Source organism: Mus caroli, unplaced genomic scaffold (genome assembly GCF_978045245.1).
Source record: "Mus caroli unplaced genomic scaffold, Mus_caroli_1 scaffold_5, whole genome shotgun sequence".
In the NCBI taxonomy this organism is placed as follows: Eukaryota; Metazoa; Chordata; class Mammalia; order Rodentia; family Muridae; genus Mus; species Mus caroli.
Genome location: NW_028227260.1, coordinates 1,951,068 through 1,976,405, shown reverse-complemented (window position 1 = coordinate 1,976,405; position 25,338 = coordinate 1,951,068). Strand labels below are relative to the sequence as shown.

Sequence of the window (25,338 nt, the reverse complement as noted above, 5' to 3'; positions counted from 1 at the left end):
ACTCAAATACAATTATAATTGTACCTTTTGATTTTTCCTGCTGGGAATATCCTTGAAATGCTTAAGAGTTTGGGGCAGAGTAGAATGGAGAATGCCAGGACCTCTTGTTACCCTAATGTCTAAATGTCCTCCAGTGCAATTCAAAAATACTGATTCTATGCAATATTTAAACAGGAAGTCACCTAGGTTAGTACAAATGTACTTTGTTATTGCTGACGTTAATATCCATCAATCACTGAACTTAACTTATACTTATTTAAAAATATTTTTCATTATAAATTTTCATAATTGAAGCAAATTCAGCATTTAGAATAATAGCAAAGGTTCAAATTCACCCCATTTATTTATACCTTTCTGTTTACACTCTATGTCTGAAAATAATTCCCACACTACTTAGGTCTCCAAGCTTCTCACTCTAATCCTCATTGTGGCACTTTATTTCTTACAACTAGCAGAAAGTAGAAAGGAATGAGCTACTGTGTTTTTTTTTTTTAAGGTTCTGGGCATTTAATTTCAACAGCACAAAGTACAGTATGGAAACATTGTGTATAAAAGTAGCAATAAACAAAATATTTCTATTTTCATAATTATTTTGGAAAACCAACATTTTTCCAAAGGCAGCATATGGTCAATTTGAATTCCAGTCAGACTTAAAAAAAAACAATAAAACACATTAATAGGTATAATATATAGATGTTATGGTTGTTTTGCCTTTTTAACATGCCTTCCAATTATATAAGTATGAATTTTTGATTTAGGTTAAAATTCATAATAATGTAATTGATATGGTTAAAATGTGCTAGCCATTTTAAATGTCCATTATTTTGCAGAATCCATTCTATGCTGAAAGAATGTTGTTGACTCAGTTCCATACATGAGAATACACCCCCCAGCCCCTTGATCATTTGACTAATCAATAGTAAAATGGCTTTCTAGAAAGAAACGTGTCAGGGTATTGGGAAATCCGGTGGAAATACCTAGCAAAGGAGGGCCCCCAAAATCATTGGAATAAAAATATTCCTCCTTTGAAAGCCTGTCCACCCTTGCACTCAGCAGTCTGACTCTTATTTCTACAGATGCTCACAAAATTTATACTTGGTATTTTGTATTTTATGATTTGGATTCAATTTTGTAAATTCCTCTTACATTTCCAGAATGCAGTTTGAAATGAATACTAGAAAAGCAGGTCCATCCAGGCTTTGGTGTTTAGGAACTAAATTGTTAAACTACACAGTGTAGCCCATTGAAAACTGCTTTAGACTCCCCAGGTTAAACTCCTTTAGAATAAGAAGAAAGACAATGCTTGTCAGTCGATAACCTAAAACTTTGTGGTTTTTAAGCAGCCTTGGTTATCAGAAAAGATTCTGCCATAGAAATCTGCCTCACAGTCCACTGAAGGTGATTTTCTTCAGATGCAAATTTTAAAGTTATATACTGGTTAGACACTGTTAAGTTGTATTTGCCTGCTGCGAAACACTTGAGGAAACCTATTATTTACACCTGAACTTGGCATTTTCTCCTAACTTCTTCTGTATTAACACTATAGCACATTCCAGGTAAGAGCAGGAGAGAAACAGCTTCTTAGCTGGTGTCCAAAAAAAAAAAAAAAAAAGTTTTACTGTTTGAGACAGAGGTAGGTGAAAACTAATTCATTGTTTTCATTCTATAGAATGTCATAATGTAAATAAATGAAACTTTTTAGAAACATCAAAATTTTATAAATAACACCAGGCATGCTTCCCACTCTTAGGAGGCAGCAGTTTCTCTCCATAACCTGAGAACTTCCTGTAATCTATAAATTCACATTCAGGGTTTGGGATTAAGTTGCCACATGATTTTGAAAGACTGTGTCTGGTAATGGCTTTCTGGAGGCAGACTGGCAGTACATCATATGGGAAGTGAGAGTGAGTGTGCATGCTCGTTCTGGTTTCTCCCATCACTTTATAATGCCATCACTTTCCAACTTTGAGGGCTCTCCACTGGTGACCTTTTCTAATCTTTATCATCTACCAAGCTTAACCTCTGAACACCATAGCCATATTATATTTCTACCCCCTTTATGCCTCATAATGGGAATATAATTTTAAGACATGAACACATTGGCCGTGGAACACAACCACCCACATAAACCATACCCAAAGTGTGGTGGCACACTTCTTTTACCACAGATTGAGGACAGCCTCGTCGACAGTGGAGGTTTGAAATGATCTTGGGCTATATACCAAGAATCAGTCTTTACAACCAAAAACAATAAACAAAGTCTTTGGACTGGTGTTAAGAACTGCTAAGAAGTTGAGGATTCCCCAGATCTTGAAACCTCCCAAAGACCAACTGGTCTCATTTAACAAACTACTCATATATAGTAATGAACTGAGACCCTGTAATCTATAAAACAAGATAGTAATCATGTTACTTACTGACACTGGGCAAATAAACAGTCCTAAGTTGATCTCTATTCTCAGAAACTAAAATGATTTTTAAGATGGATGCAAACAGTGTGATTGGGGTGTGGCTCACTAGTAGAGCATTTGCCTCCCATGCTAGAGGAACTGGGAACTAGCATACACTATTATCTTTCCAACTCTCTAGCACAATGCTAACTCTAACCAGAATCGAATTTCTTTGACCTACTGAGTCTATAGCAGGCTCCTAAGTGACTCTTTTTCCAGAACAAAGAGTTTGTGTCAGAGTAGGATATCCCTTGGGGTTTAGTGAGCAAGAGCCGGAGTATCAGGTTCCCTAATATCTTTTCATTTATTTGTGATGAGGACTATTATATACCCTTCACTGGCCTGGAAATGACTGTGTTTCAGAGGCCAGACTCCAATAACAAAGTAAAACCTGCCTTTTTGATTGAGAAACCCATTCTACATATATATCACAACATAATTATATCAGCTACTCCAAAGGTATGTTGGGTTATCTTTGTAACTTGAGCATCAGATGCTATTTTTCATTAAACTAAACTTGAAAGGGGATTGCTTGCCTATTAGGGCAGGTGTGGGTAGCTTCAAATAGTTTTCATTTTAATTTAGCTAAGTGATCGTTATAATGAAATTTAGCCATGAAGGAAATTTAAAGAAGTGATTTGGGTTTATTTTTATTTTTTTTAATTAATTGGTTGTTTTGCTGCTGGTGGTTATTTGAGTTCAGAAGCAGCTGATTTTGAGAATCCTTTCCATGTCTTCACATAACTCTTATAATAACTTGTTGTCTTGAAGTTAAGCTCTTACCTTTTACACTTTCGTCATATATAAAAGGTAGTCTATAGCATCAATATTGCTTATTCAATATTGATTTTATTTTCTATCACCACCAACATTATCAATTTAGCTTCAAAAATTTGATTTAGCAATTATACTTCTAAAACTGAATGTATATTGGTGAAAAACTCAAAGTTCATGGAAAGGACAACGATTAGTTGAAAAATTGTTTATGATAAAAATGGAATAAAATGAACAACTTATAGTGAAAGTTTAATTCTGTTACTGATCATTAAGTAAAATGCAATCACATTGCAAAGAAAAATCAGATCAGATATTGTAAATCCTCGTGCTACCATGATTAAAGCAATGTTTGGAGGTCATGGATAGTATACATTCTTTGATTATTAACAGGGATGAGTGTTGCTGCAGGGAGATGGATCATTATTAAGTCATCTGTCTGATGTAGTGCCAACAGCACCATCTAATGATTTCATTCCTGGATCATCTTTAATATGTAGAATTAGAGATGTCTGAGAAAAGGTGGCTATTACTATAATAGCAGTTTCCGTCTCAATTGCGTGTGTTAAGTAAAATAATGTTGCATTGAAAAGAGTGGATGTTTCTTAGTAATTGTCCACAATCCCTTGACTCATGATTCAATAAATCATCTCACACCTGTCAGCATGTATAGTCTAAGATTTATTGCATGGACCAGTGTGCAGCCGATAGCTCCTTGGCTGCAGAACAATTTTCTGAAACTAATTTAATCAGTGTTTTTATAGTACAGTGAACTGGGGCTTGATGTCTCGAATATGTAGTGATATATTCAGACCATGTGACTTAATTCTATCCAATTTTGCAGTGGAATTAACATTTGGCTTCATGTGACTTCAGTTTCTGACAGGAAATCTTCGGTTGCATTGCTATGTGTGTACTCTTTTATCAAACAATCCTCTATTTAGTTATCCCTCTGCTAGTCACTGAGATGCTGTGCAAGAACAGGAAAAAACTAGATTGATAGAAAAACACAACTGAAGGCCCCGAATGAACAATGGCCAGAGTTACCAGCCAATTAAAGAATCCAGTTTCACTAAAGTTGAATGTTCATTTTGTACTGTGCTTCTAATTATAGCTGGCTGGATTGGAGAAACTCTAAACCTATTATAGTATTGAGGATTTCACATGCCAGTTCAAAACATGATTTGATCTATTAAGAATGGATAAAATTTTGAGTTTTGAAGCAGTATTAGCTTACTCAGAAATTTACTTTGATGATTCTGTGCCATACAGTTTGACTTCTTGAAAAATAAAAGGAATGAAGCCAGAATTTCATAGATGTTTAGAATAGTAATCTTAGGAAGAAAGAAAAGACTGAGCCAGGAGTCAGCACTCCTATAATCTAAGCACTTAAGAGACAAGAGAGAAGATTGTATGTAAGCTTGAAGCCTGCCAGCATTGTTTACATAGAGAGTTGCTGTCTTTTTAAAAAAATATATATATTTTTTAAGCACATTGGTGTTTTGCCTGTATGTCTGTCTTTGTGAAGGTGCCAGATCCCCTGAAACTAGAGGTACAGACAGTTGTGAGCTATCATGTAGGCGTTAGGAATTGAACCCAGGTCCTCTGGAAGAGCAGCCAATACTCTGAACTAGAGAGATGCTGTGTTAATCAAAAAGCCCAACAGGCTTTAGGCAATGGGTGGACATAGGCATTAGGAAGAGGTAACATTGTAAAACTATGCTGGGGTTTACAATCAGAGAAGGATATCTTTTGTAAAGCTAGAAGATGGTTAAGATTTTCCAAAGGGAAAGAGAATGCAGTTTTGAAAACCAAATTTAAAGGCAACATCAGGCCTAACAGTATGAAGCTGGAGAGAGAGATCAGCCTTTAGGTCTATGTTGAGATTTGAGATCAGTGTTTGAGTATGTCCGAAGACAACAGAATTGACACCGTGTAAAAGAATGTATCAGGAAGGACAAGTGAATACATGATCTCACCTTTTTTTCATGATTGGAAGTCAGAGAACATGTCCTATCAGGAACATACTTGTGACAATTGTACACTGCCTAAGTATACCTTTAATTTTAGTAATTGTGGCCGGGTGTGGTGGTGCACACCTTTAATCCCAGCACTCGGGAAGCAGAGGCAGGTGGATTTCTGAGTTTGAGGCCAGCCTGGTCTACAGAGTGAGTTCCAGCACAGCCAGGGCTACACAGAGAAACCCTGTCTCGAAAAACCAAAATAATAATAATAATAGTCTACTTGAAAATTTGGACATTCACTGTAAGTAGTCACTTATTAAAATAAAACACATTGGAGAAAGATAATGATTTATGGAAGGCCATAAGTCCTCTATATTGTGGCCATGGGGCAAATGACTAGATCTGATTTGTTGTCTCAGGATCCTCTACCTAAGAGTATGTTAAAAGTGGTATTAAATCATGGAAAGGAGCCATGACCTTCTATAAATTATTACTTTGCTCCAACGTATAATGAAAGAAGCAGGGTTCGACAGATACAGCAAAGAAATACCTTAGTCACCTCTTAACTTCTCCACTCTCTCATTTCCTTTAGGAAAGCTGAGAAAATCTTGATCCCATTCAAGCTGAAGGGTGTTGGGATACTATGAATAAGTGGTTCTTATAATTGGATACCTATCAGGATTCCAAAGCTGTAGAAAGAAGGTCTGGAGTAGAGTCCAGCAATCTTTCTCATCAGCACACCAGGACAGCTGCTGTTGGCCAATGGAACCCCTAAAATCTCCAGGCTTTCCTTCTGGAGTCTGTAGTGATTTGTAACTGTTATAATTGGCAAGTTTCTTCCAGTTCTCTCTGTATTGGACAGTTTCTTCCAAGTGGCCAAATGGCCAATGGTACTTTTTAAAAAGCAACATTTATTCTTTGACTTTGCCTCATTAACAAAACATTATGTAGGTAAGCGAAAACATATTCCAGGGCCATGAGAGATCATTCCTTTTTGAAGTACAATGACCCTTACATTGTCTTCGGTTATGTATACATAAATGAACTCCATTGGGAAAAGCGCTGAGTAATTTTTTTGTAAAGTACTGCAAGTTAAATAATTAACTCTCAAGAATTTTTCCTCTCAGGAAAGTAGTCATTAATCAAAGAAATAGTACTATGTTATCACTTCAGTTTCAATCACTGAAAATATTTGCATTTTATATTTTAGGCTACCAGACATTTTATGTTCAGGGTAGTCATATTACCAGAGTTAGTCTTTGAAAAAAAATAATGAATAGGTTAGTGGGCTACTTCTTTTGCTACTAGAATCTGAAATTTGTCTCCTAAATCTTCAGCTTACTATATTAAGAATATTATTGAATTATAACTACTTATAGTATAATTTTGTTGCACTTCTCATTAATCATTGTTGAAGAAAACATACCAAATTTATGACATAAATGTTTCTTTAAAATATGAAAAGAAGTTGAATATAAGTATTAGGGATACTGAAAAGATTCAACAAATCACTGCCTAAATTTCTTAGCAGCAGCAAAAAGTTTCTCTGCTCGCCACTGTTTTAGAAATATTTCCTACGATTTTCTGTGATAAATTCACATTTCTACATGCAACTCTCTATAATTTTATTTGCACACCTGGTATCAACATGGAAAACCATTCTTTCAAATTGAATAACAAAGCATCAAATTAATAAATCGCACTAATCATTAATTTTTGTTCATTATATAACCTTATGCCTTCCATGTAAACAGTGGTTTTCAACATTGGCTGCATTTATAATGTCAGGAAGAACTTCTGAAACTTTCTCCAGACCAGTTTACTAAGATTCTCTGTTTGAGAAGGAGGTATAAACCAACTATCATGTTTTCTAAGTCCACAGAAAAAGATATCTAAGTTCAAGAATAAACCATTCACCTAGTATGTGGCCATCATCATGCTTCTTTCTAATGCACTCATACTTTCACTTCAACCTATGGAAATTATGATAAATTGCAGCATTAGTGCCACTAAAGACAGGAGGGATGGGCTGAGTAAAGGTGGGAACTAAAGTACAAAGGAAACAAATTAGAATAATTTTAGAGTCACACTTTCTGAACCCCAGGCATGTGTCTGTCTTGGAAGGTTATTGAGAGATGGAAAATGATTGGATACTTTTATATTCTTTGATTTTATAAAATGTCCCAATAGGAGAATTCTCTTATACAACATTGATTTTTATAAATTCCCAACATACTAGATACACATTGAATACAATGGAATTTTAATTTCTTTTTTAAGGCAAAGTCTGTCACCTCCTTTGGCTTTAAATACTTTTTTTTTTTATCATCAATGAGGATATGTGAAAACTGCTACTAGTATGAACCCATCCTGGGAATGCTACAAATTCAAGGGCAAAGCTGATCACATACTAAATTTTAATAGTCATTTTCAGCATCTGGGCCAGAAACGGCAATTCCTGTAAAACATAAAACTTGGAAAGGTAAACATTACTATGTAAACAAAATAAGCCCTAGCTACCTATGCAAAATGATAAGACCAAAGTTTATTTTGGCTCTTTCATCTTGAAATATATTCACAATATCCATTGGAACCAACATGACATACTTGATGTAATATTCTGTCTTAAAGAAGATATTTTGTCATCCTAGAATATCTGAATAGCAAAAACTATATTTGCATCTGTCTAAACCTATGAGACTACTTCAAGATTCAGGACTGATAAATGTTTTGAGGTAGCAGTTAAAATGCTGCTTAAGGTAGGAAGGCTGACATGTATTTATTAATGAGTATCTGATAATGGTATCATCTACTTAAAATGGAAGAAAAGAGATAAGATCACCATTAGTCAATCCCTGAATGATGGAGGAAGTAAAGCTTGAAATGACATGTGCAAACAACATGTAGGCCATCCATCAATATCAGGTGACTTTATTGACATTACTATACTGTGCTCTAAGTCCCCCCCCCCACTTAAAGGTCTATTTTATGACTGAAGGAGAAAAAGGCTGAGGGAAACAGGATCAACAGAGACAGCAATTAAGTGATTGCAAATTTTTGCACCCTAAACTAAACTTACTTAGTCATAATCAAAAAACTGACTAAGGTATATGCATGTTCTTGGTTTACTAACTTGACTGAATCTGAAAGCAAAGTTTCTTTCTCTTCCTTGATCTAAATCTTTCGTTTCCCCGAACAAAACAAATAAAACAATTTCTCTAATCATTTATTGCATTTTACCAGTGATTTAGTTACTTTTGTCTGGAATGAGATAAATATTATTATCTTAGCTAATAAAAAGAGACAGAAAGTTCTTCTCTTCTGGATTTTCATATATTCATGGAATAGAATTTGAGGCACACTCTTATATTCTTGCAGCTAGGGCTGAAAATGTTTGAATTTTATATTGAATCTTTTAAATAGTTTGGAAAGCAGAGAATGTTCTGTATAAAATAATAAAAAAGTACTTGAACTCCTTGTACAAAACAAAACAAAAGAACAATTTTCAGAAAATATCCAAATAGCAAATATATTTTTCTTCATAGACTCTGCCACTGTTTAAGTTAACAATAGGTAGAACATGTAAGAATTGGGACACGTATGTTCTGTTAAGATTCCATAGGAGCAAAAATATGAATTTCTTATATTTTACACATGCCCTTATTTTCACTCTTATTTTTAATTGAGAAAACCTACTTGTAATCTGGATACAAAGTGAATGAATGGATGGACGAATGATGAGGGGGTAATTGTGTCTAGGGACTGGAGAGATGGCTCAGAGGTTAAGAACGCTTTTTTTTTGTTGTTGTTCTTACAAAAGACACAGGCTTGGTTCCCATCACCCACATGAAGGCTCACAACCATAGTGGCTCCAGTTCTAGGGGGTGTGATGTCCTCTTCTGTTATCTTTGGACATTGCATAAAATGGTACACAGGTGTACATGCCCCCAAAACACCTATCACATAAAATAACAAAACATATTTTTTAAATTAAAAATAAACTATTTCAAGAAGCATTGTGTGTGATGGTACATGTCTGTAATCTCAATATGCAAGAGATAAAGGCAGAAGTTTGAGTCCAGGCTGTCTCAAAACATAAAGAGCAAAAAAGAGCAAAAAATGCCAAAATGTAATATCTACTATCTAGCAAACCACAGAAAATCAGGCAGGAGATAAGCTCTGACATGTGACTATAGATCATCAATTAGCCTCTGGTTTAAGATATATGTATATTATCATGATGTGAAAGCTTTTCACTTCAACAAATGTAAATGAATTGAAGTGTGTGTGTGTGTGTGTGTGTGTGTGCTTGTAAGAAAAACAGACACATGAGCAGACAGACCAACAGACAAAGAGATGAAATAGACAGACAGACATAAGGACAGATGAGACAGACAGAAAAACTGATAGACATACGGATGGATGGATGAACAGATGGACAGAGGAGACAGACTGTCAGTCTGTCAGACAGACAGATGAGACAGACAATGGACAGAGGAGACAGTCAGTTAAACATACATACATACAGACAGACAGATGAAACAGGTAGACAGATGAAGTGGACAAACAGATGGACAGACAGAGGAGATAAGCCAGATGGTCAGACAGACAGATGAGACAGACAGGCAGACAGATAGACAGATGAAACAGATGATCAGTCAGACAGATAGACAGAGGAGACAGGCAGGCAGGTACTCATATATACAGACAGACAGACAAGTAGATAGACAGATGAACAGAGGAGACAGATGGTCAGACAGACAGATAAAACAGACATGTAGACAGATAAACAGATGGACAGAGGAGACAGATAGACAATCTGACAGATGAGACAGACAGAGACTGAGGAGACATACAGGTAAACAGACAGGCAGATAGATGAAACAGATGGACAGAGGAGACAGATGGTCAGACAGACAGACAGACAGACGAACAGATGGAGAGAGGAGACAGGCAGACAGGCAGACAAGACAGACAGATGAAACAGACAGATGAGACAGATGGTCAGACAAACAGACAGGTTGAAGAGACAGACAGTATTTCCTGAAGCATGATTCTTAATTTACAAAGTAAGTTTGCTCTCATGAAAGATTACTATAGCCTCCAGTGCAGTGCTGAGGCAAAGAGAGTACCAAGAAAACTGCAAAATTACAGTATTCATGCCAGAAAGATCCATGTTGTGTAATCTTATAAAATGCTTCTTAATGTGTTCTGCTGACATTATAGTCATATAGTTGTCAACATTTCTCTCCAGGCACAAAGCTTTCAACTTTAGCTATTATATTTAAGTTAGAGATGTTCAAAGTTTCTTTGTTAGAATAGCTTCAATCAGTAGTGATTCTAGGAACAGACAAGTGTAGGGCTGGGGATTTGACTTGAGGGTAGAACACTTGCCTGGCATGTGCAAGGTAAGGTTTTCCATTTCTAGAACTGGGGCAAAAGACTTAAGTGCAATTACTAGTCAATTTCTCACCTCTTATAGAGGGAGAAGTGTAACTGGGAATAAGGAGAGACTAAAAAAGGCCACTCACATCTCTAATACCTGGAAATAACTCAGCATTGAATCTACTAAAATTATAACTAAATGAACATAGCTATACAATACTTGTTTACCTCAATTAAAATTTGAAAGTACATCTAAGACCATAAACAGTATTTAAAGATTGTTCTCTGTATATTATTGACTACCAGATTAGAAAAATAAACATTGAAATCCTGATGATGGAATTTATAACTATATAGAACTGATTTTGTGGTGTTAATATAGAAATTTCAAATAAAACCTGACAAGGTAAATACAGGATCACATATCAAAATTACTTAAATTGTAGTCCATGGAACACTAGACTTGAATTTGTATGCAGATTGTGTTTTATTAGGTTTTGAAGTTCCCTGGGCAGCCTGCCTTGCCAGGGCATTTGGAAATAGTAACCATCATAACCAATAAAAAAAATCATTAAAAATTAAACCAACACCAATCACATGTCTTTGCAGTCTTTTGGGAGTCATGCCTGAAGATACCCTCAGAGTCTTGCAATGTAATTAAAACATCTTAAGAGTTCAGTTACATATAAAGAATTTATGTTTTTATGCAGGTGGCATGTGTTAATACAAGTGTGTTTTCATATTAAGGATTGTGATTAACTTTCCTTAGAAGAAAATATACGGGTTGTGGCACTTGACGTGTCTGTATCCTGATGGCGTTTGAGTGGTGGTATTAGGTGTCAGGCCTATGAACACGGTTCCTGAAAGTCGCTCCGAATGCTGTAGAATGAAACAAGCCAGATCTGTGTTTGCCTTGAAAGGTATCCAGACCTAATATTATACTTTAAAGAGATTCTGAAGTATTGACTTCAGAATAAGAGCAAACATTTTTTAAGGCCTGGGAAAACCCAAAAGGATTGCTGAAATCTCCTATTTCAGCCCTACATTTTAATAGTAGAGTTCAATGACAAGTCATTAATTCCCAGCAATTTGACTCTTAGGTAGAGGTCTCCAAAGGCTGAAATTAGGAGCATTTGTCTGCTTACCTTGTTATTTGATTGCGTAGAAGACCAGAGATCATCTGTTCAGTTGGATTTACTTCTCTCTGTTGATGGTCATATTGATGCCTCAAGGCTTATACACACATTGATGTAAAAATCATCAATCTCAACATAGATTGTGAAATTATCAACTCAAATAAACCTCACTAAGTATGTACCATGTAATAGTTTAACTAGGACTCTGAATGAAGATGAATTACAAATACATACATTAAAAACTAAGCTAATAGGAAGAATAAATCACCTTTATGCATAAAGAATGTATGCTGCACACCTTTTACAATTTTATCTTTCAGAATCTGGCCCGCATTAATATTTTTGGTAAATATAAGAGTCAAACTAACCACTTGTGTCATTACATTTATAGGTACCATCCTGAACTGTGTGTATTCCTCTGTGGTGGTAGTGGTTGAAGGCTAGCATTGGAATGCATGTAGTAGTAGTACACTCACTAAAACTTTATGGTATTTGTCAGCTTGTTTGAACTATAATGAAATAGATCAAGCAGTTAACATTTTACAAAAAGAAAAGCTTTACTGGTTTTCCTGTGTGTGTGTGTGTGTGTCTCTCTCTCTCTCTCTATATATATATATATATATCTTCCTGCCTCTCTTTGCTCCCTGACTCTGAGTGAAGGAAAGGTTTGTTTTGTTCAGAGTTCTGAGAGCCAAGGTCATGGTACCTGTATAGACTGAGTTCTACTGAAGGTCCCATAGCAGTGGTAGAAGGCAATGGTGGAATTGTTTGTTGGAGTGAGAAATCACATCTTGAGCCAGGAGATGGAGTGAACTGGGGGAAATTCCAACTCAGCCTTTTATATAATAGGCTTCTTGAGAGAACCACTAATGGACCTCATGAAAACAACCTTCTAAGGTGTGTTGCCCAGTGATCTCTTTCAAGGTCCTAATCATAAAGATTCTTTCTACAACTTTCCAGGAGGACTACCCTCAAGGCCAAGTCTTTAATTGCAAATGGATCCTTATGGAACAGTCAACCACATCCAAACCATAGCACTTAACCTTCTCAGCAATGACTGTTCTGAGAGGTTATTTCCTCTCATAGAACTACCAGTACTGTGCAAAACTCAAAAGGAACAGGTTGTGAAGTAACTCTAGGAGAAACTTCCTTTGATTTCAGTTACTACATTAGATTTCAGAAAGGATGGCCAGTGAATATTCAATTTTTTATGTGGAATGTTCCCCTATGATTATTTGAAGATATATGATGGGGATGGGATAAGCAGAGATGAGGATATGGTAGGTACTTGATGCATACTATGGTTTTGTTTGGCTCTCTTTTAAAAAGTGATTATTCCATGATTATATATATATATATATTATATATATTTTATATAGATTATATATATATGCACTCTAGACACAGGGAAGAACACGTGCCTGTGCTCAGCCTGAAAATCAAGCTGGGGACCACACGACACTGTCATAGGATGGCAGAAACATAGTGAGAGAGTTGGGAGAGTAAGAGAAATACACAGTTAAGACTCTATAAGAACTTCCCGTTGAGATTAGAAAGTAAAGAAGGCTTTATTTAATATGGCACTGACTAGTGATATTAACATTCATTGAGAATTAGTTCTCCCTCTCCCTCTCCCTCTCCCTCTCCCTCTCCCTCTCCCTCTCCCTCTCCCTCTCCCTCTCCCTCTCCCTCTCCCTCTCCCTCTCCCTCTCCCTCTCCCTCTCCCTCTCCCTCTCCCTTTCCCTTTCCCTCTCTCCCTCCCTCTCTCTCTCTCTCTCTCTCTCTCTCTCTCTCTCTCTGTGTGTGTGCATGTGTAGCTAATATGAAAATAGTGATATTAATACAATATCATGAGACTATTGAACAAATTTGACTCAGCATTTCTGGGAATTATACTCTAGGGTAGGGTATAGTCTTATAGCTACATGCTAGTAGGCCAAAATCTGCTGAAGAGTTTGCAAAATGGAGGAAAATAATTTTGAGTTTGACGATGATGAATTAGAAAATTAAGCTTTTACAATACTCATAAAAGTGTAACATTGAACACAAGTTCTTTATTCTCTGTACCCAGAGCTCCTAGAACACTTTGTGCCAGGCTTTCTCTAGTGGGGTCACATCCATTTCTTTCTGTTTTTACTTTAGCCAGTTTGTGAGGAAAGTGAGGCACAGAGCAGGAAAGGACTTCTTGGATGACTTAGAGCTGGGATCCGAATCTTCATGCTCTGTTTTGTGAGCTTAATCATTATGTTTTTAGGAATAAAATGTCTATAGGTTACATTGATGTTGAATTTCCCTCAGATTGTTTTGAGTTCTGTCAAGTTAAGCTAGCTAGCCATAAGCAAAAAGAACGTATTTCTATCCTGTCTACAAAGAATTCCTCCTGAGGCCTATGTGCCTGTGACTGCATTCTTCCACAAAATGGTAGAGATAAGGATCGGCATTTTAAATAAGGTGTGTGTGATGTAGTAGTCCAGAAATATGGTGACATTTTATTTTATTTTTTACATTGTACAGTCTGTACCAAGCTTTGGCAAGTAAGAATTACAGGTGAAATCTCATTTATTACCTGTGTTGTGAATGAAGTTTTATTAAAGCACAATAGTGTGCTGTTCACTCATTTTTATATGCTATGTCTATGGCTATTTTTATGATGAAACAACAGAACTGACTCATTGTCACAGACCATGTAAAGGCAACAGAAGTTCTATGTGACTCTTTACTACAAAGGTCTTTTGAGTGTGTAGTACTGTACTGTCCAGTATTATTAGTCAGTAGCTTTATGTTAATGCAATTGAAATGTAACTGACATGTGAGTTAATTTTCCAAAGACTTAGCAAAAAGAAGGAAAAATAGTATAAAACATTCCACCAATGTTTGCATATTGGTAGTACTCTAAAACAACGTTCATTAAGTTTAGTTTTAAAACCTTAACTACTAGGAATTTTAAAGTGTGACTCAGATGTGTACCTCATATTAGCTTTTGTTAACAGTGTCATTCTAGAACCTGGAATCTGGAGGCTATGTGACCTTTATAAGCAGAAAACCTAGACATTAGTTGAGGAGAAAGAGACGATTTGCAGATACCTTTCCCAAATGATGAATCATCAAGCCACCCATCCTCATCATTCCTCATCAGAAGGACTAACACTCAAATGTATTGGGGTGTCCATAGAAACAGTTGTAGTTCAGCTTCCCAGAAGCAGACTCTGACGAAGAGTTTGAACTGGGATATAATCCACAAAGCACAAGGAAGAAAGAGGAAAGAGCACATTTTAGTGAGCATGGTGTTGCTATGGATCCATACATTCCTGCCCAATAAGGCCATAGGGGAGATTTTATAAACTGATATACAGAGTGGTCCCATCCAGAAGATAAGGGAACTGTAACATTTGTCTAGTAATTGCAAGTATTCTCTGGTAGAGAACTGATTCTAGGGCATCAGTTTCTCTTGGGTTTCCCCAGAACCACAGTTTGCCTTTCCCGGGGCCAGATACGGCCCTGAGACAGAGGATCACAGATGCATTCAAGAAAGAAAAATAAGCCATCAGCAAATTTGAAAATAATGTCTGCTGGAACATTATTATTTCAGTATTGCTGTAAGAACAGGCTGAATGATTTTTTCCTTCAATCCATAACTGTAGCTTCCTGCTGTCTATATTCCTTTTCTCATATGACCTTGATGATGGCATAGATAGGTATGTTGACCATTATCCTCGTGTTATGTATAGGAAATTGCGCTAAAGCTATATCTACTGATTTGCTCATTTGGAATGGTAGCTCACACCACATCATGATCAATCATAAATGATCACTTATACTTTGGGTTTCTCTTTGGAACATGAAAACAATATTTATGGTTTTAAGGTGACAACAGAAAACTGAAACTATTTTTTGTATTCTCTAGACTATCAAGTATACATAAAGAAGTAGGCATTACATAGGGAAGTTTTGCTTTGTTTTGTTTTGAGTCAGGGATGACTCAAAACATGCAGCTGAGGATGACCTTGAACTACTGATCCTCCTGCCTTCACCTGTCAAGTACTGTAGTTCCAAGACTCTTACATTGAAAAGTGTTATCTTTCCCCCCTACAAAGCACAGTCAAAATTAGGTTAAAGAGCTGCTCACCACCACACAGGATGATAATGACAGAGATAAATTCCAGAAGACCTCCAGGGAAGTCCCTGTAGTGGAGGCTTCAGATGCAAGGCATAGTGAAGACTGGATTTTGTTACTATCCCGTTGCCCATGTTCTCTCAAAAATGTTGTCAACCCCTTTGGCACTACCTGGAAAAAAAACTTTCTCGCAGCTGAATTTCCCTTTATTGTATTTATAACTACCTCAGTAATTCTTTGTGCACTTCACTAACACTTCTACTTTTAAAATTTGAATAACCCCAAAGGACCTGGGTTGGTCAAAGTGCTTAAACCACAGGCTTTACTTTTTCTATCAGTTGATTAAAAACAGATTTTATGCAAGAGTTCTACTTAATAAAGGAGGGGGAGCAAGCAGATGTTTGTAAAATCTGAATGCGTTGGATCACATTTGTTTGGTTTTCTTGCTGACTAGATTTTTAAAAGTTATACTTATGACAATTGAACTGCAAACAGTTAGATGATGTATTTCCCTAGAAATTTCCTGCCATGAATGGTCAGCCAAGAAGAAAACTAAAAAGATTCTCTAAGATTAACACACTAAAAAATGCTGACAAATTCACTTACAATAGTCACATCTAAACCAAAGGCACTGAGTAATGGAATGTTTAACTCTGATTCTAAAGTCATTATGGGTTCCATTCATTTACTCCAAATAGTAGAAACGCTGTGGTGTGTGTGTGTGTGTGTGTGTGTGTGTGTGTGTGTGTGTGTGAGTGATTCATTTGAAAACAATCAGGTTGTATTTAAACTGCTTTTGGACTCACTCTGTAAGATGTCTTCAAGTGCATATACCCAAGCAAAACCATTAGGTGGATAATATCAAGGTTCTGAGATGGAACGAGGGGAATTGTAAGGGAAGATCACTGCTCCTAGAAAGTGAGGATGAAGAACAGTGGGGATACATGGAACACTCACGGAAGTGTACACTTCTTAAGGAAAAAGCCAAGCCTCACACAGCTGAAAGCAAAAATTCCTCATGAACACACTTGGCTCACAGGACACCTCACACCTCTAGAATTGAAGCCAGACATGGAAGTCACATGCAAGGAAACAAGGAACTGAGCCAAAGCAGGATTTGTGCCTCACTTTAACATAGGTGTCTTGTGAGAGTACCCTCTTTGGGAAAAGAACAAGTCCTAAACTTGTAGTATGCACCTCCCCTGGCTAGGCTACATTAATACCCAAATCACAACACAGAGAACAAAGTTCATAGCAGATGAACTGTCAGACAAAAATTACAAGACAAGAGCTAAATTCAGATCCTTGGGAAATCCTAAGCAAATATCAGGAAATGTGAACCTTTTCTTTCCCAAAATAGCTTAAGAATAAGTATGTTTAACTTTCTCGGAATTATGAGGGGAGTTGCATTCTTGGAAGAGGAACAGAAAACATTTTAACAAGAAAAGGTTAGATGATGAAGAACCTATGGGAAACAAAAATGTGCTCCTTATAAAAATCACTGTGCAAGCTTGGTATGGTGGTTCACACTTGTAGTCAAAGCATGTGAGATTCTAAATTAGGGGGAGGGAGTTTGAGGACAGCCTGGGCTACAAAGCAAGTATGTATTTCAAACAAACTAATAAATAAAAATCCTCAAACTTAAGCAGTACGATATATGCCAGATTAATTAATTGAATTCATTAAAAACAGATTTCTACCCCTGGCACACTCATTAAATATAAGTTGAAAATAATTCTCTCTCTTAATATACATTTTTAAGTGTAAAGTTTAGAAAAAGGTTAAATTTTTTTTCATAAATTCTAAGGTGAAATGGTTTTGTTGTTGCTTGTTTTTCTTTGGTTTGATATAATCTAGTGCCATGCTAGGCAAGTGTTCTACCACTGAGCCATACCACAATCCCTATGCCTTCTATGCTAGGTGGCATTACAGATCTGAAGTCTATTATATCTTGTTCGTGGAATTTCCCATTATCCCACGTTTTAGCTGTGTTTCATTCCTTTCATTACTCTTGATCTTGTCATCATCCCTGGTTATGGAGGATTCTTCACCATGATCGGGTCCACCTGTGTCTCATCTTCTAAGAACTTGACTCTGTTGGGAAACAAAAACTCCATCTCTGTGCTTCAGGTGGAAAATTCCCTCATCTTGGATACCTCTAGGTAGCCATCACCTTTTCCCCATCCTTCATTTTTAGTCCTCCTCTCCCACAGTTACACAGTCATCTCCCTGTGAACAAGAGATGGGGCTTTTTATTTTTATGTCTCTAGCATCTCTCTCAGATTCTGACATTTACTAAAGCATCTTTCTCAGATTCTGACATTTACTAAACTCTTAATACATATTTGTGAATAATATGTATAATAAGTAAATGTATAATAAGTGAATTGACAGTTTAAATGGAGAACACATGCAACAAGGAGGAATGGAGAAATTTTAATGACTCTGATGCAGAGCACATGGTTATAGTGGTCAAAATGTGATTAAATATTTTTTCCAGGAAACTTTAAATTTGATGCTTTTAAGGAATGTTCCTATATTGAGATGCATAATGATGTAAATATAATGATCAAGGACATTTACACAGATAGAGAGAAAAATAGAAACAAAGGATAACCTATATTATGACTAAAAAGTATGAGATATGTATTGTCATATGTGAGACAAGAACTGTTTATGAATTCTGTAAGTTGCAATATTTTTAACCATATCTGGTCAATTCAAACCTGCTTTGAAAAGATTAACCTCATCTTAATTATAAGTTGGTAAATCTCAAAACACTGAAATTAAGCTATATATTATTATCAGTTTTGATTCGGGCAAAGGTATAACGCTTTATACTTTCTCCCAAGTTCCATATCTATCAAGCACTTATTAAATATCTAATTAAATATAATTGAGGTAACACAGTAAACATGAATAGAAACATAAAAATTGAGTATTTCTAGAAGAATCTTTGAAATACAACTTTTGAAAATCTAGTTTAAATTATTAGTACCTGAAAAAATAATTCATAGCATTAATACCTCTGAAAATCTATCCATTTTTCTGAGGATTAATATTTTGTATATACTAAAATGAAAAGTATGCAGAATAACATTTCTCTTTCTCTTTTAAACAGCAAAACTTGGAGAGTAATCTCACCAATCTTATTAAGAGAAACACAGAACTGGAGACTCTTTTGGCTAAACTCATCCAAACTTGTCAACATGTTGAAGTGAGTATTCAGTCCATACTTCTGTGATATATTTCAGATGGAAAGATCTAGCTTGAACTTTTTCTGTCCACTCAATTCTATATTGTGGGAAGCCATTCCGGACTCCCTGGGCAGCCGGATGGAAATCTGTGCTAGGCAGTAAACAAGCCCATATTTGGTGGATGGCCCGCCCTTAATCCCTGATTAGCTGAGCAAGCTTGCCTGGTGAGGTGATGTGACCTGTGGTGATTGGTTGAGGCGTGGTAGTGGCTTGAGTGGATATGCTTGTACCCCGAGGTATGGGGGGAATTTTGAAGAGAGAAGCTGCCTGAGTAAACTGCTTTAAGAAGAACCAGTGGTTGTGTTTTCCTTGCTGGTCGAGTTGGACGCAACACTATATTTTAAAGAAGAAATCTTTCCTGGAGCTAGAGAGATGGCTTAACTCTTAAGAACATTTTCCAAGTCAGATATCTTATAATCTCTTGCAACTCCAGCCTCAGAGAGCTGACATCCTCCTCTGGCCTCCTTAGGCACCCTCACAGTGCACACCCACACATGTCACACAAACTCAAATAATAATACAAAAATACATATTTTAAAAAGAAAAATCTTTCTTAATATTAAATATTTGTCAGAAGCCAATCATAAACAATAGATGAAACTGGAAAGAACTAGAAGTTTAGATACTTCTACATCCAAGGGTGCCGCATCCCTAACGTCTGAGTTGAATATTGCATGACATTCCTAATAATCACCCTCACAACAGCCCCCAAAAGCACAATTTTGAAGGTGTTTTGTAAGTGTTTTGAAGGTGTACCTGCCATAAAAGCAGGTACAAGTTGAGGGCCACTTCAGTTGTGAATATTTGTTCTGCTTTATGTACCAGATCATGTCTCTTTTCTTCAAGCCAAAATATTTTATCAATAATCTTTGAATGAATTTTTAAGCAATATTTTGCATATTGGTTCCACCTTTTCCAATGAGAATGTAAAGTCTTTGAAAATAGGATTCAAATGTAATTTATTATTGAATTTCAGACTCTGGTTCACTTATTTTGAAATAGAAGCAGAAGACCCATCTATCTGTATGTTATTTATTATGTTGGTTAATAGATTGTTTAATAGATCTATTTAGTGTAAGAAAATATCTCAAGAAAATTATTCTGGACATACATGCATGATACCTCTCAGCTAACTAGAGCTTTGAATGCTTACAAGTACATCTCTCCCTAATATTCCTGTTTAGAAAGACAATGTTTACTTTTTTCAGACTTCATCAAAGTACATTTACATATTTGTATATATATACATATTCATACTTATATGTATATATAGCAATAATAATCACAGAAAATGAGGCTATTAGCTTGAGAGCTGGGGACCATGAAGTAACTGGAGGGAGGATACCTAAGAGGGGCTAGAGAAAAAAAAAGGTAGAGGAAAGTGATGTAATTCTCTTTTAGTTAAAATATATATTTAAAACATATAACCGAAATCCTAGCGTCTTGAAATGTATTAGTCACCATGTCCATTACACAGTCAAGGACATAGGAAAAATAAAAATAAAAACATGGGAAATGAACCAGAGAAAATTACTCTTGAGACAATATAGGACTGGGAATTATGAGAGGAATTATTAAACCCGAGTATGTGAAAATTGATCATTTTTACAACTTTCCCACTATTCAGCAGCATTCAGTACATTTTTAATATTCTATGTTTACTCACCACTACATCCAAAATATTCCCATCATTCTAAATGTATTTGTTTTTTAAAAAAACATTATGATAGGTAAAATAAGTCAAACATAAAAGAATAAAATTTCTATGACTTTAACTTATTTGAAGTACTTGGAATAGGAGTTAGTATAGAGATTACCAGGAATTGGCATGCAGAAAAACAGAGAGATGTTTAATGTGTTTATTTTTGAAGTATACAAATATATGAACTAGCTACTTTTGAAATGATGATGTTTTGTAGTCATTTTTATCTTCCCTAATCAGTAATTATAACACATGTCCTTATGTGCCTAGTGCTATAAAAGTAGATTCATAATCTAGTACAGAAATAATAAAAATCATAACATATTGGTTCTCTACAGTTTCAGATAATAGCACAATTAAAGAATAGCAGAGTAGTCAATCAGACACTGATCTCATAGAATGTAGCTTTTAAAAATTAATTTATCAATGAATTCATTCATTACTTTTACATTACCTCTCTCCTACCTCCTAGTCCTTCCCACCCACCTCCCTTCCCCTTTCAACTAATAAGACTAGGGACATCTTCTCCTATTTCAGCTAGATGAGGCTGCCCAGTTAGGAAAAAGGGTTCCAAAGTCAGACAAGGGAGTCAGAGACAGACCCTGTTTCTGCTATTAGAAGTCCCATAGGAAGACCAAGATACACAACTGTTATACATGTGCTGAAGGCCTAGTTCAGCCTCATGCATGTTCTGTGGTTGGAAGTTCAGCCTTTGTGAGACTCTATAGGGCCAGGTTATTTGATTATGTAGGTCTTCTTGTATTGTTCTTGACCGCTCCCCCCCCCCCCGCCCCCTTACAATCCTTCCTCCCGCTCTTCCACAGAATTCTCCAAACTCTACCTAATGTTTGGTTGTGGGCCTCTGCATCTGTTTCCATTAGTTTCTGGGTGAAGCCTCTCTGTTGATAGTTCTGCTAGATTTCTGTCTGCAGGTATAGCAAATATCATTAACAGTGTCATGTGTGGAGTCCCTCTCACGGCAAGGATCTCAAGCTAAACCCTTCTCATTGGTTGACCATTCCCTCACTTTCTGCTGTACCTTTATCCCTGCATATTTTATAGGCAGGGTAAATTGTATGTAGAAGGTATCTCTCCATTGGAAGTCTGGTTACAGGAGATGGTCTATTCAGGCTACATATTCTGAATTGTTAGGAGTCTTAGCTAGGATCACTCTCAATTAGCTTTTGTTTTCATTCCTACTGGTACATAAAATGTAACTTAGACATTTTTTATATCCTGGATTAGTGAATGTGTTACAGGGAAGAAAATGAATTTTAAAAATCTTTTTAATATGATATGACATGATATAACAGAAATGTCATTGGACAAGACAAACAGAAGAAAATTACCCCCAAGAGATTGCACAAAAATCAGATGCCCACTGAATTACACACTCAGGAATCTCATAAAAATATTAAACTGGACTCCATGCTATATATACACAGAGGGACCGATGAAGAAGGCCCTGTTCATGCTGCTTCAGTCTCTGTGAGTTCATATGAACTTTGATCATGCTGATTTAGATTAGTGCTTTTCATCCCATAGGTTAAGACCTCTTTGGGGGTCACATATCAAAAATCTTGCATATTAGATATTTACATTCCAATTCATAAAAGTAGAAAATAACAGTTATGAAATAACAGTGGAATAATTTTTAAGGTTGAGGGCTCACCACAACATGAGGAGCTATATTAAAGGGCTGCAGTGTTAGGAAGGTTGACAACCACTGATGTACAGTACCTCCTTTACTTGGATTCTCCATGCCCTCTGGCTACAAATACTTTTTCTGCCTCCTCTTCTGTGGTGATACCCTGAGCCCTGATAAGATGTATTTGATAGAGACATTTCATTTAGGGTTGAATATTTGTTCTAAGGATTCTCCCTCTCTGTACAATGTCTGGCTGCAGGTCTCTATAGTCTTTCCCATCTGCTACAGGAAGAAACTTTTCTGATGATGGCTGACCAAGGCACTGAGTTATGAGTATAGCAGAATCATTATATTGCTACACTTTCTTTTTAGAGCAGTACTATTTGGTTTTGTCCTAGGTCCCTGCACTATCTAGTCTCCGGTTCTTGGTCACACAAGTATTGTTATATATGCATACTCTCTCATAGAGCAGGCCTTAAATCAAATCAGATATTGATTGGTTACTCCCACAAGCTTTTTTGCCACCACTGCCCTACCATATCTTGTAATCAGGACACGATCAAAGGGTTAGTGGTTGGGTTGGTTTACATTTTTTTTATAGTATGCAGAGTGTCTTCTTGTATTAAAGATACTAGAACATAGGAGTGAAGGCTCTCTGTAGGCACCGCCTAACCTTCTCTATATTCAATGAACTGTATAGGTATTGCCTTCAGCAATGGAGCCTTGCTGTCAATTTGTGGAGAGCAGCCTGGGATGTTTTGGGATTCCCATGGGACCCCTTTGGCCAAAAATTAAGTTGGATATAACCCAATTTTGGTACTTGAATCTTAATTTGGTGAACAGAGAAGGCCAGTTGAAACTCTGTCTCCCCAATTTTTTTTGGCAAATTCATGTAGATTGCCTTTATATATGTATATATTCTAGGAAGCTTCTACTGTTTTAACTAGGTTCCCATATTTTCCTTCATATATCCCTAATTTGGACTATCTCTCCCCTTTTTTCCTCATTTGAAACTTAAGTAAGGAAGAAAGAAGTGGGGACCAAAGAAATTGTCCAGGCATTAAAGGGTTTGACTTACAAGCATAAGGACCCAAGTTTGATCCCTAGAACCTAAGTTTATAAAACGAATCACAAGTCAGGGTGGTTCATGCTTGTAATCTCTGAGCCAAGGAGAGCAGGTAGGCCCTCACTGACCATTTAGGCTAGCATACTTGACCTGACCACAAAAGAAAAAAACAGTAGATGGTGGGATGGTGTCTGAGAAATGACAACAAGGTTGTCCTTAGGCTTCCACATGCACACATCTCAACCAGTCCACAGAAATGAAGACACACAGAGAGGAAAGGGGGTACAATTTGCCTGAAAGCTTATGGAATTTAATGAGTAGTCAGGACTTGGACTTGTCCTATAGATTTCAGAAGTACTGTCTTTAAAAATTCCAGGATTTGGGAGGGTTGGGGATCAGGGTGGGGGGTGGGGGGAAGGTATAGGGGACTTTCGGGATAGCATTTGAAATGTAAATGAAGAAAATATCTAATAAAAAAGGATTTGGGAATATCAGCTTATTTTATGTCATTCAATGGTGTTTATGATAGTACAATCCCCAGCACAATAAAGCTAAGCTTTCAAATACTCTCAGCTTAAAAGCTTCTCTTTTATGTAAATATTGGAGATTTTGTGTAAGGTTTAAAATATTTTGTGTTCATAAAGGTTGTGATTTTACTTATAAGCTCCCTCTTCACGATTAGAAATTTAAAACTGGTTACTGAGAAGCAAGTCCGTTGGCAAATTTTTCAAGCTCTAAGTTTCTGCAGTATTTAGGACTAACAAGAGTGGTGTTTTTCCTTGCCTAAACCATCCATTTTAACGGTTGGTCACTTAAGTGCTGATGAATATGGTATATGGAGAAAGAAAAGTTAGAGAATAAAGCAACATGGAAGTTGAAAGGATTAGCTCTCGGGTTCATGCCTCAGACCCTTTCCTTCTGGTACTAAATGATACTTCTGCCTTTTATGCTGTTTAGGTGCAGCATACAATGTGAAGGCAACTGCAAGTTGCAGAACCTTGACCTTTCTAGTCTACTGAAACTGAATTTGTTTGTACCTTGTTGATTAAACAATATGGGAAATAATAGTGAAGATGCATAATGTTTTCATTATTTCAGAGCAAAGAACATATGAATAAAAGGATGAAAAATAGAATGTTCATGTGTCATATTTTATTTTTATGATGTGATGGCACTTGATGTTTGGAATAAGAAAGAATTATTTCTCTTTAGTAAAAACAAATAACCTGTGCTTTAAAGTAAATCCTATAAATGGTTTATGTATAGCGTGATTATTTCATCCCATTTCAGCAACTTACTTCTCAAAGCATTAGTGTCTGGTTTGCATTATGGCTGGTAATAATTTCAGAACTAATGCCATGTTCCTAATGCGATTTTAGTATGACTTGAATTTACAAAATATTATTCATTGTAATGTGATGTAAAATTATATTCTGTCATGTTTAGTAATTTTCAGATGGGAAATAAATTCAAGAAATTTACCACCAGATTATTTATTTCAAGGGATCAGATATTGTTCTAGTTAAGATACTCATTAAAAAAAACATTACTCAATTAATTGTGGCCAATTTAAAAACAGTCATACATATCATTAGAAGTAATTCTTAACAAAATTTAAGAGTATCTATTTACCTGCTGCTTTGTAAATCCTTTGGAGTGGAAGTAAATGTTGGTGACCCAATTTAAAATTCAAGAAATGTATTCAAAGTAAGTACTAGGCAATTATTTATGAATAGAAAAATGGCAGGAACAGTACCTAATATTACATTTATCCTAATTATTAATATTCTCAAAGAATACTTTTTAAAAAGGAACTCCAAGTTTTTTTATGATAATTGACTG

General features: G+C 36.1%; 1 protein-coding gene across 4 annotated transcripts in view; it reads left to right on the top strand.

Annotated features, from left to right (window-relative positions):
• Positions 1-25,338, top strand: part of Mid1 (midline 1) — a 369,236-nt gene that overhangs the window by 265,852 nt on the left and 78,046 nt on the right. For all 4 annotated transcript variants that reach the window (XM_085837898.1, XM_085837899.1, XM_085837896.1 and 1 more), the window contains exon 3: positions 18,945-19,040. In XM_085837898.1, the coding sequence (XP_085694024.1) occupies positions 18,945-19,040 (96 nt within the window). The remainder of the gene's footprint in view (positions 1-18,944; positions 19,041-25,338) is intronic.